Source organism: Lytechinus pictus, chromosome 5 (assembly GCF_037042905.1).
Source record: "Lytechinus pictus isolate F3 Inbred chromosome 5, Lp3.0, whole genome shotgun sequence".
Lineage (NCBI taxonomy): Eukaryota > Metazoa > Echinodermata > Echinoidea > Temnopleuroida > Toxopneustidae > Lytechinus > Lytechinus pictus.
Window position 1 is genome coordinate 43,057,373 of NC_087249.1, and position 16,722 is coordinate 43,074,094.

General features: G+C 37.2%; 1 protein-coding gene across 1 annotated transcript in view; it reads left to right on the plus strand.

Annotated features, from left to right (window-relative positions):
• Nucleotides 1-16,722, plus strand: part of LOC129261913 (uncharacterized) — a 41,893-nt gene that overhangs the window by 4,188 nt on the left and 20,983 nt on the right. The window contains exons 2-6 of the mRNA XM_064099038.1: nucleotides 3,977-5,963; nucleotides 6,754-6,869; nucleotides 10,202-10,290; nucleotides 12,244-12,320; nucleotides 12,643-16,562. Of these exons, the coding sequence (XP_063955108.1) occupies nucleotides 3,977-5,963; nucleotides 6,754-6,869; nucleotides 10,202-10,290; nucleotides 12,244-12,320; nucleotides 12,643-16,562 (6,189 nt within the window). The remainder of the gene's footprint in view (nucleotides 1-3,976; nucleotides 5,964-6,753; nucleotides 6,870-10,201; nucleotides 10,291-12,243; nucleotides 12,321-12,642; nucleotides 16,563-16,722) is intronic.

The following is a 16,722-nucleotide window of genomic DNA, read 5'->3' on the forward strand; positions in this document are numbered from 1 at the left end:
GTCCTTAAAGTTAAGATTTAACATGATTTAACAGATTTTAATGAAATTTTCAGTGTTATACTTGTTTGATTTTTCTCTTTTTATACAAATCAACTTTTGTTGGGGTGGACTTGTCCTTAAAGTTAAGATTTAACATGAATTTCTTTTTATTTCACAAAAAATAAGTTGATAATGTTCCTTAAGAGTACATACATGTAAGTGCTGAGAATCTCATAAAAATTTGAAAGAAATATGGCCCGTTCGCCACTTTTCGTCAACCTAGGTTGTCAAATTTCAAGTTCACTGTACAGCAGTGATAATTATGTTTTTTTCCCCTCTATTTGATGAAAAAATAATACAAATTTTCATATCATTCCAATAGCAGTAGGTGAATTACCACCGGGATATTAAATTTTCATAGTTTACACTCCAAATAAACCCTAAAATAAAATGGTGATAATTCTATGCTTTTTTTTGAAAATATGATTCTAAAGATCATCAAAATAGTGTTCAGGTATTAAACACATTTAAATCTTTAGATACCGAAACATATTGATTTGACAAATTCTATGCATAAAGTAGAGATAGAATATATTATAATGGTATATACATGTAAGGCTCTGAAAACAAAGAATACAATTCCAATTACATGTATGGATGGCCTGATGAGGCAGAGTCTTATTGATTCAATTATTTCAAAATGAATTATTGATTAAAAAAGTTTAAGTACATGTATAGTATCTGTACACTACATTATTGAATGATATATCCCACTTAACTTTGCAATTGATGTAATTTCAACTTCTACATGTATGAATGATTACCAGTATGTAAGATTATACTTTTCAAATTTTGAGGCAATTTTGCATGTCATAGTCTACCCATGTGATGCCACTACATCATTACGCAAGAAGTTATGACAGGTTGGAAGATTTCATGAATGTTTAGTCAGGTTGTTGTCCCCAGTCTTGGCAAAGAGGTATTTGTGAAATGGTTAGCGGACAAGTAGCTCACTATCTCCTATTTTTAATAGTCAAGAAGTAAGACTTATGGTGTTGAGATCGGGGGCACCAAGTGGTTAAACACTGACAGTGTTTATAGAGTGAAGTTGTTTCACGGTACACCATGTATATTTTGTGGGCATATAATTTTATGGTGGTCCTGAAAAGAACCACCCAAACTCGACGTTTCAAGAAGTGTGTTCTTGTTGTTTCCAGATAATGACTATACTAACAGTGTAGTCGGGTTAAAACAGAAGGGGGGCGGGGGGATTACCAAGAGCATAAAACTATTGTAAAAAATATTAGCCTGAAACATTCTACAGCAGTTGTACTTGCGTACCATTTCAATATTTTACATTAAAACAAGATGTTTGGTTCTGTAAAAGTGCTTTCCACATGTAGTTTGGATTTAGACATTTTGTGGTTTAATTTATCTAGCATTTTAGCATTTTGACAGTACAGTACAGTGTACACTGTGTGTACGTACATGTAATCAGACATTAATTAAAATAGATGTGCCCAAATTTGTAAATTATTAGTGTAGCCTCTAAATACAGTGGGTAAAGTATCTATCAATGCTTTATAGACCATGAGATAATGTATGTATTATGTATTACGTATTGTACATCATAGCATGTTCACACAGTAAACACAACATGACGCTCATATACAATCTGTAATATGTATGGGGGATTCCCCATGATAGCACTTTGCAATAAGTGGCAGAAGTCAACTACATGTATTGTATTGATTGTTGTGCGTTGATCTGGTTTTCCCCCATTTGGTGCGCAATATTATAAAATGTGATGTGGGCGGTTTGGAGACATGTTGGTTTGTGTGTATTTGGAAATCCCCGGCCACTCCAGACAAGGTTTTGTAGTGAATTACAAATTTCTAGAAATACATGGAATAAATGAAGTAAAATAAATGAGATGATCTATTCGTCGTTCTTATATTTAGAACAGATCATATAACCTTAATAATTTCATGTGATATGTGATATTGCTTTCACATCAAATTTTTTTTTCTAAATTGATTTTATGATATCAAAAGACTTTTTAGATTCCTGTACATAATAAAACTTCATTTATAAAGAAGGATGGAACTTGAAAGTTGTAATGAAAAATGAACCTGAATGGCAACATGAATTGCTACAATGTACATGTAGATTGTGCATGTACATGTATTGTACTACATACACATAGTACACTATACACATACAAAGGTTTAAACAGGTACTTCAGGCTGAAAATAATATGATTTGAACAGAGAAAGAAAGAAAAATCAGACAAACAGAACACTGAAAATCGGACATACAGTGTACATGCAAATCTTTAACTGACAAAACTTTGTTATTCCTTGTGTCCAATTTCGATGAAATTTTCAGTGTTCTGTTTTTCTGATTTTTCCTCATCCAATATGATGTCATATCCTCACTACTGAAGTTCTTTTGTATTTTACTATAAGAAAATATATTTAAATTTCAGATTTTGAACTCTAATACACGTAGATTTGCTTGGTAAATCTTACTCTACAGTCAAATGTGTGTATAACGGCCACCGAAGGGAAACAGCAAATGTTCTGAAATGTCATAGCTCTGAAAGTAATATGGACTTACATGTATTTCATGAAACTTGGACAAAAGGATGATCAAGTACATATAACACTGATCATTTGGCATGAGTTTCAGGTCACATGATTATTAAGTTCCAAGGTCTTTTAGGATTAATGAAGTTTTACAATATTGTGGCATCAACATAAAAAAAGACCAGATCTTGAATTTTCCAAATTATGAATTTGAAAACCTAAAACCATAGTCAATGAAACTTAGTGACAGTTTTGAAGTATGGACAAAAGGATGGATATTATTTCAGGTCATTTGCCAATAACAGAGGTCATTTGGGGTCAATAAACTTGTAACAACTTTTTTTTTAATTTAATTTTTAAGATAATTTTGGAATTTTACTGTACCTGTTTGTAGTATTCTTTAAAACTTTGTTGTTTTTTACATGTAGATCATCATTTACATAAGTATGTAATTGAAGATTTACATAGCAGTACTTTGCGGTATTGGTCGCTGGATCACAGTTATTTCAGATCATTTGGTAAATGGTTTGGTTTGGTTTTATTTGAAAATTGAAAATACAGAAATATTTATCAACAAAAATTTCACTGTACCACTTATGAGCGAATGTAAACATAAGAATGAATGTAAAAAAAAAAGAACTTTAATATCATAGGCACAAACCGTTTCTATGACAACTATAAAGAAAATGATATGAAAATAAATAGAAATGTAGGATGTATGAACTTGCAGTGCAAGATCTACAAATAATATCCCCCACCCATCTAGACAGTCTTAATAAAGTTAAGACAATTGAATGTTTTGTTGTAACCTTACAAAACAGTTTCACACATTACAGGTACATATGCAAATAAGCAACTAAAACACTGTACACACCATTCTCTATTTTTCTTTCTCCTGTATTGTAAAAATCTATATTTTTTCTTAATAAATATGGGGAATCGCTATCAATTAAGAGCTTCATCATCATATCAAGAAAAAATGAAATAATTTATGTTTCATACTGTCAAAGGAATTGTGGGTGTGTGACATCATCGACTTGCTCATTTGCATATCACCTATTAATGTAGATATACAGTTTGTTATTAAATGAAGCACACATTTGAAAGGTAAAAACATCCGTTTTACATCTCGGATATTTGAATATTTTACAAAGGATTCATATTCGAGTGATTTTTTTTAACACTCAATACATCTTGTGATCACAGACATTCTCCTGTGAGAATATTCAGAATATATGCTCAAAATCTTTGTCACATAGTGTACATGTACGTCTAAGCCTTACATGGTTTCAGAGTACAGTGTATACATGTAATTTGAAAATTTGAAAATTTCTTCTAGATGCGACCATCCAATCTGATTTTTTTACTATGTTTAATGTAAAGGAACAACATTTCATTTATCTTTTCAGTTGATCTGGCCTTGGAGACCCTTTTCAAGCTGGCTGGCGATGTACCTGATCTTCCTGGATCTGATGTGAATGGCATGTCCAAGGCACCCAGAGACCTTGTCAGTTACAGCGAAAGTGACGAAAGTGATGATTCTGAGGACCCAGACGACTTCCTGAACGGCTTGTATCCGCCGCATCATGTGGCATCAGAGAAAACCATTGCAGGTTCTCGTACAGATCAGAAACAACCTGTGACCTCCAGGAATGGCGTAGGTCTGGACGACATTAGCTTGCCAGGTATACAGAGCAGCATCAAGGGCATAGACCTAGCCATATCTATGGCCAAAGACCTTGACAGGAATACGTTCTCAGAAGAGTCAGTTGAGAAGGTCACAGCTGGACTGATGGCCTACAGAGACACAGGTGACAGGAACAAACTGGCGGAGCTTGGAAACCTCAGTGCGATTGCAGAGATGGTGTTAGAAGTCGGTGTCAAGGAAGAAGAGAAGCTAAAGATGGAATCATCAATGAAATCATCTAAAGTACAATTTAAATCGCTGCACTCACGCCTTCCTGTATATAGTGCCACGGATGATCGACTTGTTGGAGGAATGTCTAGTAGCAGTGGTAGCTCTGTTAACAGTTCCCCTAATGACTCTGATAATGATGATCAACCAGATGGAGCATTTATGGCCAAAAATACCAAGAGCAAATCAGAAAGCAAAGAGGAAAGATATGAAGCCGCAGGATCTGAGGATCGTAGAGGGAATGCAATGTCAAATTGGACCCCTTTAACAGTTCCAAAAGTCCCAATGGAATCAGTTGAAAAACCACAAGAAAATTTGAGTCTCAATAACAGTGATATGGAGAGACAACTTAAGCTGGGCACCAATCCAAACTTTAGCAATACAATAAATCACACACAACTCTGTACATCAGAGAATAGACATGAAGAAGTGGCAAGTGCTAGACCAAAAGCAACCGTTAGCTTTTTGAATAATTTGACTGATGAGCAAGGTGACAGAGACAATGGGTCTGATGAAGACTCTGAGAAAGACATTGATAAGCATATCAGCTTCCAGGAAGATTCAGTTTCTTTTGCAGAAGTCAAACCAGAAAGAGATAGTAATCAGGTAAGAGAAAGAAGTGAAAGGAGCAACCTGTTGAAGAGTCAGCAGCAGGAGCAGCAGCAGTCAGCCAAACCAAACAACACTACTGATAGGATACATAGTGCTTTCCCTCCAGAAAGAGAACAGTTAGATCATCCTTTCTCAGTGGAAAGACCATTAAAACAGGCAGATGAGAGATTCTCTGTGAATGAAATCAGACAAGGTGCTATGAATGTGCCATCAGTCAGCTCCCAGCAAAGACCAAACGGCCAACCACAAAGTCGTGTTCAGGTAGAAAATAATATGTTGTATTCACAGTACAGACCAGTAAATGCTACTCCTGCTACAGCGAAGATACAAGGACAAAATAAACCCAGGACCTTTGCCTATGATGCCAACTTCATGCCTGGATTTGGCTACGGTACAACACACTTTGTTGTGAAGAATATCACACCAGGCTTATTGCCCAGATCGTACCACAAAGACAGTTCACCTCACTCACGATCATCCCAACCGTGGCCAAATCAGGAATACCCAAGAGCATTTGTTGCTCATGTGCCTTCTAGGACCGGCACCAGAACCGGTGCGTACCCTCCGCATGTTCATCACATGGGTAAGGTCTTTGGGTTCCAGGGACCACACCTACACCTAAGACCACATGTCCCACGCTCCAAAGTGACAATAACTGAACTCCCTGAATCACCAGAAGAGCCTTTGGCCTCAACAAATGTGGAACAAGAATTGGCTGGTCCACCAAGGTGGCCTGTGATCCAGCATACTAACCTGAAGCGCAATGAGTATCCTGCACCAAGTCCAAAGACGATCCCACCACTGCCACCTGGCAAGGTGCTCTGTCTTATGAGGGGATGTCCAGGAAGTGGCAAAAGCTTTGTTGCAAAGTAAGCTTAATATATATAATAATAATAATATTAGTAATGTACTGGACATATACCGTGCTAAATCCACTCTGTAGAATGCTCAAGGTGCTTTTCAAGAAATTCTGATGGAAATTATTAAAGAAGAGTTGAACAGAAATGTTTTTAGGTGTTTTGCAAAAGTTTCAGAAGTTAAACTTTTTTTTATATCATCAGGAAGGCTATTCTTTAACTTAGAGGATGAGTGGACAAATGATCTTTCCCAAGATTCTTTGAATTATGAATAGAGTAGTTATTTTTTATTTATCTTTTGTTAAAACTTACGCATTTTGTCACCAATATAGCATTCTCATATCTAATTTTACAACAAAAGAGTCATGCAGATATTTTTGTCTTGCTCAAGGGCATACATCTAGGTAATGTGCTGCAGATCAAATCTTGGAATTTCATGCCTAAATTAAAGCAGGTGCTTTAGACCACTCAGCCAAGGTACTTTTCTTGTATTAAACTATGTGATGAACATGTAGGTTCCCTATTAAATTTGTAGAATAAGGTTTATATTTCATAGGGACCCTTTTTAAATAGCAGAATGGGGTTTCACCATGCATCCTTTATTAATTTTTTGAAAAATGTTCGTCAAACTAGAAAAAAAAGCTACATTGTCAGTTCAAAGGATGTCACAAATCTTAAATACCCACATTATGGGAAAAATAATACGAAATTGTGAAAATGTTGTATGCCTATTTAGTAATGATATATGTATAATGTCCATATTATATGTAACTTTGGAAATGAATGTTTTTCATTTTTTCAGGAGCTTGAAGGGGAATGGAGTAGTTCTGAGTACTGATGATTTCTTCATGGTGAATGGGCAGTACCTGTTTGACAGGAATGCTATTGGAGAGGCACATGACTGGAATCACAAAAGAGGTGAGCTAAATCTACTTTGGATGATGAAAAATATATATCAGAGTCGGAGAGTTTATAACGTTCAGCTACTTTGATTAAAAAGAGTTATTGATTTATAGTGTGCAATTCAGGTTTTAAAAGTGATACAACAGTAAATGCTCTAGAATTTAACGAAGAAAGTTTACATATAAAAAAAAAATTAGCTTGTGTTCCACACTCTTATCAATTATTTACTCGGATACTTGTCCCTATCTTAATAATTACAAAAAGTGCTTAGAATTTCTAGTTTTTAGGTCTGAATATCAAAAATTTTCAGGTAGCACTTACATCAATTGATTGGTGAGATAGGTAGGGGAGACCGGGGTTAGTTGGAACATTTTTGACAAAAATGGCTGTAAAATCCAAATAGATTTTATTTGAGAAACATCAATATATCAGCTTGAAGCATACATGTACATGTATTATATCTAAGGGCTTCAATTGTACCCCATAAAATTTTTAACTCTATGATGGTTTCTGAAAAAATCCACCTTGAACAAGACCATCGCAAGCGTTCCAACTTACACCATATAGGGGTAAGTTGGAACATGGTATGGGGTAAGTTGGAACACTGCATGGTAAATTAAGAATTATACTTAAACTACTTACAACCGTAATATTACATGGTTTTAGCATATTTACTTTATTTTTGTCAAGTTCAAAATATTAAAAGTGGATTTGTTGAACTTGATGTTTTCTATTATACAGCCACTCACACAAGCCAACTGTAGAATTCCGCTTATTAATGTGTGTTTGATTTTACATGCAATTAAGTGTACTATCAGCAATTTCATGTACTTCTGCATTAAATTTACATGACAAAAATAATTGTTTATATTTTTTCATTAATTACTTATGCAAATAAGCATATGAAATTTGCCCTAAATTTGTTTTTTTTAATGTTTCTGCCTTTAACTCTATTTATTAATCAAGTAGAATGCTAATTTTTGGTGAGAGTATCAATTTTTACCTTTATAACAAATATCCACAAAAAATTGCAAAAAATATAATTTCTTTTGTATTATTTTATTTTTTTAATTTGTATTTCTTTGTTTTTCTGAACCTTTGTTTTTTATTGTTTTTTCGGATGAACTTTGTCGGGGACTCTTTTGCGATCATAAATAGCATAAAATAAATCCATTTGAACCAACATAAGTAAAAATAATCATACATTTATGATTTTTGGTTGAAAAACACAATTTGCATTGACCTTGTACATGGAATCATGTTTTTGAGCAATTTTGGGTCCGACATGCACGTACAAAATGTTGCGTAATTTCGAAACCGCGCACCTAGGCATCGCAAATTTGGTCTCAAATGATGCGCAAGACTTGAAAGTAAAAAGTCAGCGAGCAGTGTAGTAAAAAAAAATCGCGCGACGGCGTAGTGACAAAATTTCTCGAGGGGGGGGGGCTCAAATTGACCCCCCAGTTTGATAAGGGTTAATATTGCATTAGGGGCCTACAATAGGCTTTAAATGCACACTCAGACCTAACTGAGAAACAAAACGAGCATGGTATACAATACATGCTCAGAAGAGTGCAGAAATACTTTATACATTTTTTCTCATATCCAATGTTTTTATTTATAATCATGTTTGGGGTTAGTTGGAACATGTTCCAACTAGTCCCTTCAATTTTGTTCCAACTAACCCCGAAGGCCCATTTGACATTTATAAGCTTACAGCCCAAAAAAGGGACTTCACCATGGCATATTAATAACCTCATTTTGTAGCTTGGTACAAGTGTCTATTATACCCCCAAACTGGCCAACTTGATCTATAAACTTCTCTGAGATAATAAAACATTTCTGAAAGAGAAAAAAATTACTCAGAAGGTCAAAAAACAAAAATTCCTTTCTAACTTCACCAGGCTTGTTGCACATGTGTTGTCTGTAATATGGTGGATGGCTGTTGATAATGGCAATAAATTGAGGGTAGTATTGCAGAAATTCATTTAAAGACATTAAAGAAAATAACAATGTTTCAACTTACCCCGTGTTCCAACTAACCCCGGTCTCCCCTATGCTCTTAAAGTCACTGTAAATACTCAATATTACATGTAGGTCCTTTTCCAGGTCAGTATATCAAAACTTTTAACTGATGCTTTGTCTTCATATGAATATTGTTTATTTAGATACGCATCTTCAGTATCTATTTAGGCGTTATGGGAGTATTTATCTTCATTTAAGATCAGAGCTTCAGTCGCGTTATGGGAGTATTTATCTTCATGTACATGTAAGATCAGAGCTTCAGTCTTTAGTTGGATGACAAAAACCTCAAAAAACGCACACACACAAAATCAGCTTTTAACAGCTGAACAGGGAATCAAAAGAAAATATCCTCCCTAATTGCAAAAGCTGGATCCGCCCCTGTCATGGCCGTTGACTTTACATGGTTGAATCTATATTGGTCATCGGATTGGTACCAATATCTGTCTGTTATCAAGGGCCTCCATACCCCCCCTACTAGATAAGGTCTATATATAGCTAGTCCCATGTGCATAGGGATTGTCATTTTCATAGCATACAAACCTAGGTTAAGTTACATCACAGTTTTTGGAATGCGAATAGTGAACTCATTCAAATGAAAACAATGTATGCAATCTTGCAGTAACAAGTTTTCCAAAATGATTTAGTTATGAAATTTTTGTTAAGAAGAAAAGGATAGGAGTATACAGTAATTGTGATGAAGTGTTCGATACAATACCTTTGTCATGAACATTGAAAAAGTGAAGTCAATACTAGTATTCCATTCAATTGCAGACTACAATGTACATGTATAAACCTGGCCATTATGCATGTACCACCAAATGCATCATAACTGTCCTGCTAATAACCAGTACCGGCCGCACAGAAACATTGTTAGCCTAACAGAGCGCTAACAGTAAGCCCTGTCACATCTTTCAGATTGTGAAGTCAAAAAAATTTATTTCAATGTGTATTAGTAATGCATTGTTGTAACATTAGGCATCGCTGCCACATTAGCGGTTGTGACAGGGTCTAGCGTGTTGTTAGCGTTAACGTTTCCGTGCGGTCAGTACAGGTTAATAACAGTAATAATTAACATGAATTGAAAGCAATTATCACAAAACATGTCTCTATAAAGTGCTTAATAGGTTATCATTTTTCCTGCATGATTTACATGTATTTACGTATTCCACTTTTCAAGCAACAACATTGATTCAGGGTTTGGCAGGTACAGTTTTCAGTCAACGGAAATTCCTGATGATGAAATGGCTCATTCTCGGTGAGTTTTAGGCTTTTACTCATAATGATGTCCCCTGCTTATTATTTTCATTTTTTGTATAAAACAGCTCAAGACTGCTTAGAGAAAGGAATCACCCCAATCATCATAGACAATACTAATGTCCACACTTGGGAGATGAAACCATACGTTGTCATGGTGAGTGGTACCTCGTTCACTTTGTCGTGCGACCCGTTACAATCGGCCTTTCGTAGCTGATCGGGAAAATTCTCAAGCTGGCTAAAAATCTTTCTACAATCAAATCTATTACTAGACTGACCTTAAGATGTGATAAGATCTGACATGATTGCTGTGATTACTCCAAGAGTTAGATCACGGTTTCAATCGTGGTGCAAATAGGTCTAATCAAGCAAATATGTGTTGTTTAATACTTTTTTTCAGCAAACACTTTTTCCTCCATTCTCTTTTGTTTCCTTTCCTCAGTTTCCTGCTCCTTGGTGAATTTGTTTTTTTTTTCTTTTCTTTATTCTTAATTCAAATTAAAGGACAAGTCCTCCCCAACAAAAAATCCAACAAGCACAACACTGAAAATTTCATCAAAATCGGGTATAAAATAAGAAAGTTATACCATTTTAAAGTTTTGCTTTATTTCACAAAACAATTATATTCACATCCTGGTTGGTATGCAAATGAGGAGACTGATGACGTCATCCACTCAATATTTATTTTGTATTTTATTGTGTGAAATATGAAATATTTCAATTTTCTCCTCATTATCATGTGAAACAAAGTTCTATTCCTCCTTGAACATAAATAAACTCACTGTTGCGACGTTTTGCCAATTATCAATTGGCTTCTTTGGGCGAATGACGACTTGGAATCTTTTGAATTGCCACCGTATCTGCACAATCTCAAACATTATAAGGGCCCCATGTTCATCCGGATCAGCATTCGCCCAAAGAAGCCAATTGATAATTGGAGAAACGTCGCAACAGTGAGTTTATTTCCAGTTTTTAGATTTAATTTCTTACATTGATCACGACTAGATGACTGAGAAGAATTTACATAAATTGATGTACCGTAATGTTTCATTATCAAGTCTCTGTACAACTTTGTCTGAATAGGGATAAGATACCATAGTTGTTTTTAGTGACCTCTGTCATTTCCTTTATTTCCTTTGTGCTTACTTTTGTACATGTGAAAATACAATTCATTCATATTCATGAAAGAGTAATGAAAAGAGAAGAATGTTATCTGTAAAATGTATGAGAGTAACAATCAATTCAAGTAATCGTTAAAGGCCAGTATTCTGAATTTGGTGGAGTATATATAAATACATTTACATGTATGATTCGACTCTGTTTAAATGTGTAGTTACATGTATTATTTGTTTTATATCACAAGTAGAAGACTGAGTAGTTGGCAATCGAAGCTACTACAGTAGCACAATGCTATGTAGGTTATCCCAGAGTAAATGTTTAAGTTGACTCACAATAATAGAGCATTGATGATTGGTATCAATCCCACATGTAGACATTTTTAACAAACATGTTTAGAATTGAATGATAATTTAACCTTTTTTTTTTGGGGGGGGGGGGAGATTAGAGGTTTTGATACTCCACACATTATTGCAAGAAGGAGTTGAGATGCAGCTGTGCATTATTGTTAATGGTTTACTGTTTAATTGTAACGTCACTTTATAGTAATATACACTGAAGCTGCAATCCATGTAGGAAATGAGGAAATAATTTTATTTTTTTAGAAGCTACTTTTTCACATGGGGTGATTTCAGATTGTTATGGGCTATTACTTTCATTTCAAGGATAACTTTTCACGCAAAAAAGGCAGTTATATGGTTGGCCTTAAAGGTAAATTGTGATATTGACCAGTTCTTTTCAAAACTTTTAAAAATTTCACTCTTTGTTTTATTCTGGTGTACAATGTATGTTGTAAAATATTGACATATTCTTGCATATATTGTTTGTGGCAGTTTTCGGGGCGACTCCTTTAAAAATAGTTGCCCTAAAGCGTTAAATTAAGGAAAGGTAGCAATTTGGGCTATAATGAGGGCAAAATTGCTTGTCAGATATTTCTATTGCTAGGGTCGCATTCAGATTCATACGTACATGTACCTGTTGTATCTTTACATAGGCACTGAAACACCAGTACCATGTTGTGATAAGAGAACCTGATACACCATGGAAACACAAGGCTGGAGAATTGGCCAAGTGAGTATCAAAAGTAGAATAGAATAGAAGAATAGAAATGGTTTATTATGGCAGTCAGTGGCTGAACTATACATGTCTATATAGTATAATAACTTACAAAAACATTATACATGTACATGAAGGAAAAATTGGATCATTGGGAAATTTCATTAATCTCAAGAACAGATAAGCAGTCATATACAAAGTCATGAGTGAATTCATAAATAATTTATATACAGTTTATGAAACACCCACCAGAGTACACAAGAATAGTGGTATTACAACAAATATAATGTTTTACATTCACTCTTTACTTTTTTATTTCTCACTTGATCCTTGACAGACGGAACTCTCATGGTGTCCCTCGGGTAGCGATTGCAAGGATGCTACAGAACTATGATCCAAATGTGACCGTAGAAAGCATCATGAGCAGCCCTGATAAGAAGAAAACACCAGAGTATATTGACAGTCTCGACCGAGAGGGTCCAGATATCCCCAAAAGAGACAGACAGTCTCCAAGGAAATCTGGACAGCAGAAGAACCAAGTGAGGAAACCAGAGCGAGAGGTGATTCATCAGGACAATGCGAGAGGAGGTGACAGTGCCGCTGAGGAGGGATGGGAAACTATGGGAGGGCACCATAAGGGGAACCACTGGAACCAGACAAGAGGAGGAAGTGATGCCAGGAAGGATCTGAATCAGAGGAACAATCATTCTGGACGCCAGAATGACCAAGTGAGCAAACCTGAGCGAGAGGCGAGTCATCAGGACAATACCAGAGAAGGTGACGGTTCCACTGAGGAGGGATGGGAAACCGTTGGAGAACATCATAAGGGGAATCACAGGAACCGGACAAGAGGAGGAAGAGATGCCAGTAAGGATCTGAATCGGAGGAACAATCTTAAGAGTGGCTCCCCCAGGAGGTACAACAATGAGCATCATGGAAGTAGATACCAATCAGACGGCTCAGATGGTATGAGGTCTCCAGGTAGACCAAAGAGTGCACCTTACAACGGTCCATACAGGGTAAACTCCCCATCTCATTCACCTTCACCTAAAGATAGAGGAGGTATGAGAAACGATGGACCCCAGCATGAGAATGAAGGATGGGTTTCAGCACCTAAGAGAGGGAAGCGGACCGGTGGAAACTCCCATTCCCCATCACCAAATCGTGGATTGGAGAAAAAGAGAAATATGAATGCGAATCAAAGGGGGCAGCAGAACAAGGGACAGCATAATCAACAACATCCTCAACACAAGCCATCTGATGCGGCAATAAGATTTCTTGAGAGTGATGATAGTTTGTCACAGGATCCCATGGAAAGATTGATGAATGATATTGGACTGGCGAGTTCAACATTGGCATCATCAAGTAATGGGAAAGAGAGAACGTTTGACAATGTAGAGAAGAATGGAAAAGTGTTTCAGAATGATGAACCTGAGACTCTCAGGGCATCACTTGTGACCGACACCCAAGCTCAACCTGAGACAGTATCAGAAGATCCCATGCTAGAAGTGACCATTGATGAGACAAAGTCACCCAGCTCAGGAAGCGTGAAACAAAACACTCGGCTCTCCAGTAGTGATGACCAGAAAGGAAATTCCTCTGCAAGTGCCTCATCTACAGTGCCGGAGGATCCAGCTTTGGGCAGTGACAAGAAAATGTTTGAGATGTTACTTGCAGAAAATATCCAAGGCAATGTCAATAGATCTGTGGACATGTCAGTGACAGGGAAAGTGGACATAAGTGTCGATATCACCGTGGACAGGAGCATTGAAGGGGACGTACCTGTACACAGTCATGCTGATGATGACAAGAACATCAACACCAGAAGAGATCCGCTACAGTGTGATGATCAAAAGACGGAGGGTGACAATTCTGTCAAAGAAATTGTTGCAGAGCAGAAACAACCACTGAATGTTAATGTTGTGACAAACCATACAGAAGCTCATGATTCCAAAACAACACAGAAGTCCATAGATGGCACTGAAAGAATAGATGGGGAGTGTCACACACCCTGTCAGGAGGAAGAAAGTGACTGTGGCATTTTGAAAGGTTTACCTCGCATTTCTCCTCAAGAGCCTGAGGACAAATTTGAGTGTGCACCAAGAACTAAACCTGAAGTAACATCTCCTCTAACAAAAGAGGATGAAGTATCAAATGAATGCCCCCGTGCCTCTACACCAGCATTGAAAAGAACATCGAGAAGGTTGAGTGGTGGTAAGTCTTCAAGGCGCCTTGCAGCAGTCTTTACCTCACCAACATCCCCTACCCCTCCTGTCTCTGAAAACACTGACTGGTCAAAGTTTGATCCATCAAGAAGCATTCCAAAGCCAACATTCCCTGTGAGTAAAGAAGAATCAAAAGATGCGGAAGTAAGTCAGTGTGACTTTAGTACTGAAACCAGTGGCCAGGACTTTGCATTTCTCCAGAGAATCATCAGTGGGACCATGGAACCTGGGGACCTTCCTCAAGGATATCTATGCAGAACAGCGGTGGCACGTTTGTTGAACAGCGCAGACAAAGGTAGTAGCAGTGAAGCTGGTAAGGACAGTCAAGATAGATCATCACCCATTCCAGTGTCATTGAAACTCAACAAAAGCTGCATGACTGAGGAAATCATTGAGGAGACCTTTGACCTTGAGGATGAGAAACTATCGATGATGCAAGGTTGCTTTCCTGCCTCCTCAACTAAAGATCTGAAGAGTCTGTTGGAAACTTGCAGTGGAGATGTTGAGATGGCAACAAATATATTGCTTGATTCATTAGCCCAATCAGCAGCAAACTCTCCAGAGGACAGGGGCATACCGGGAGATGTTTCAACAAATACCGCAGGGATTTCAGAATCTGCCAGCGTATTTTCAGGAAACAAGGATAATGTAACCAATGATTTTGTGAAGATTCTGCAAGAGCAAGATGTCAGAATAGGACCAAATATGGAGGGGGCGAGAGCTGAAGTAAGAGCCAGCTCTTCTGGCAATCCTGCAATATCTCAAAGAATGAACAATGAAACAAAAACCGATACATCGTCTTCCAGGATTGATGCTCTTAACAAATTAGCTAGTGACAGCCAGAGGTTTGCCAGTGAATTAAAGCAAGCAAACCAGATTATCTTCAGCAATAATCTAAAAACTTGCACTGAAGACATTCCAGAAACTGCTCACTGTAGACCGGGTGATGCAGGCTCAAACACAAATGACACTGTCGAAGCAAGGACAATGAATGACAAAGCAAGGGCAGATGGAAACAGTAACAATGAGAGTGAACTGCACAAACAGGAAGAGGAAACAGACAGTGACGACTCTGAGTATTTCAACAATTTTTACTCTGGTACAAGTCAATTGATAAAACCAAAGAGTGCCATGCGTATCACTACTAGCACCACTTCTGATGAACTACCAATGCTAGAGTCTTTTATTGAGGATCGGCAAATGCTACATTTGGCTGCTGCTTGTCACAGTCCGGATAATGCAGCACACGGTCTTTCCCTATCCAAACCAGATCCTCTTGTTCCATTGCAGGAACCGTCAGAAACTTTGGCAGTGACCCCAAAGCAAGTCACAGAAGACACGATTAAACCTGATTTGCAGACTGAAGATTGTGTTGCTCCACAGACAAAACCTGACCTTCCTGTAACCGAAAGTGCAACGATTGGAGGGATAAAGTCTTGCGATGATGAGATAACACCTGTGTCTGAACCGGAGAGTCGTAGAGTGGATGGAGACGGTTCGACCTATGTAAACAATATTCAAGAATCGAGAAATGAGGATAAAGAAAATTCTAGTTCTAGAGTAGATGAAGACGGTTCGACCTATGTAAACGACCTTCAAGAATCGAGGAACGAGGAGAAAGAAAGTTCTAGATCTAGCCCCAGCAACACCGAGAAGGATTCAAAGGAGTCTCTCAGTCAAGATCCACTGACAAATGACCATAAAAGTGGAAACACTAGTCCACAGCAACAGCAGCACAGAGTTGAACAACCTGAGGGTGACACTGTAGATAACCTGTTAAATGACATTCAAAGTTTGAAAGAGACATCTGCAGATGAGATGAGTGACTCAGATATACCCTGGAAAGCTGATTACGATGTTACCAAGCCCGAGGCGGAAGGTCTTCTCGATGAAGGCAATACTGCGGACAAGTTTGCAGAGAGTGGTGAAGGAGTGTACGACTATCTCGGGGGTATGGTGCTTCAGATGGATGCCGCATTTGCTCTTCAGCTCCAGGAACTCTTTGGCCAAGTAGGATTCCATCTTGATCCTGGTAAGTAGGAATTAGTCCTTGTGTAACATTAACTCAATCCTCTATATCATTGTTCTGTCGATACAAAATTACTCATGATAGTACAATGTTGTAAAAACATAAAACTTGCAAATAGATGGAATGTGCATACACATACATGTAGGATTTATTGGAGTACTGC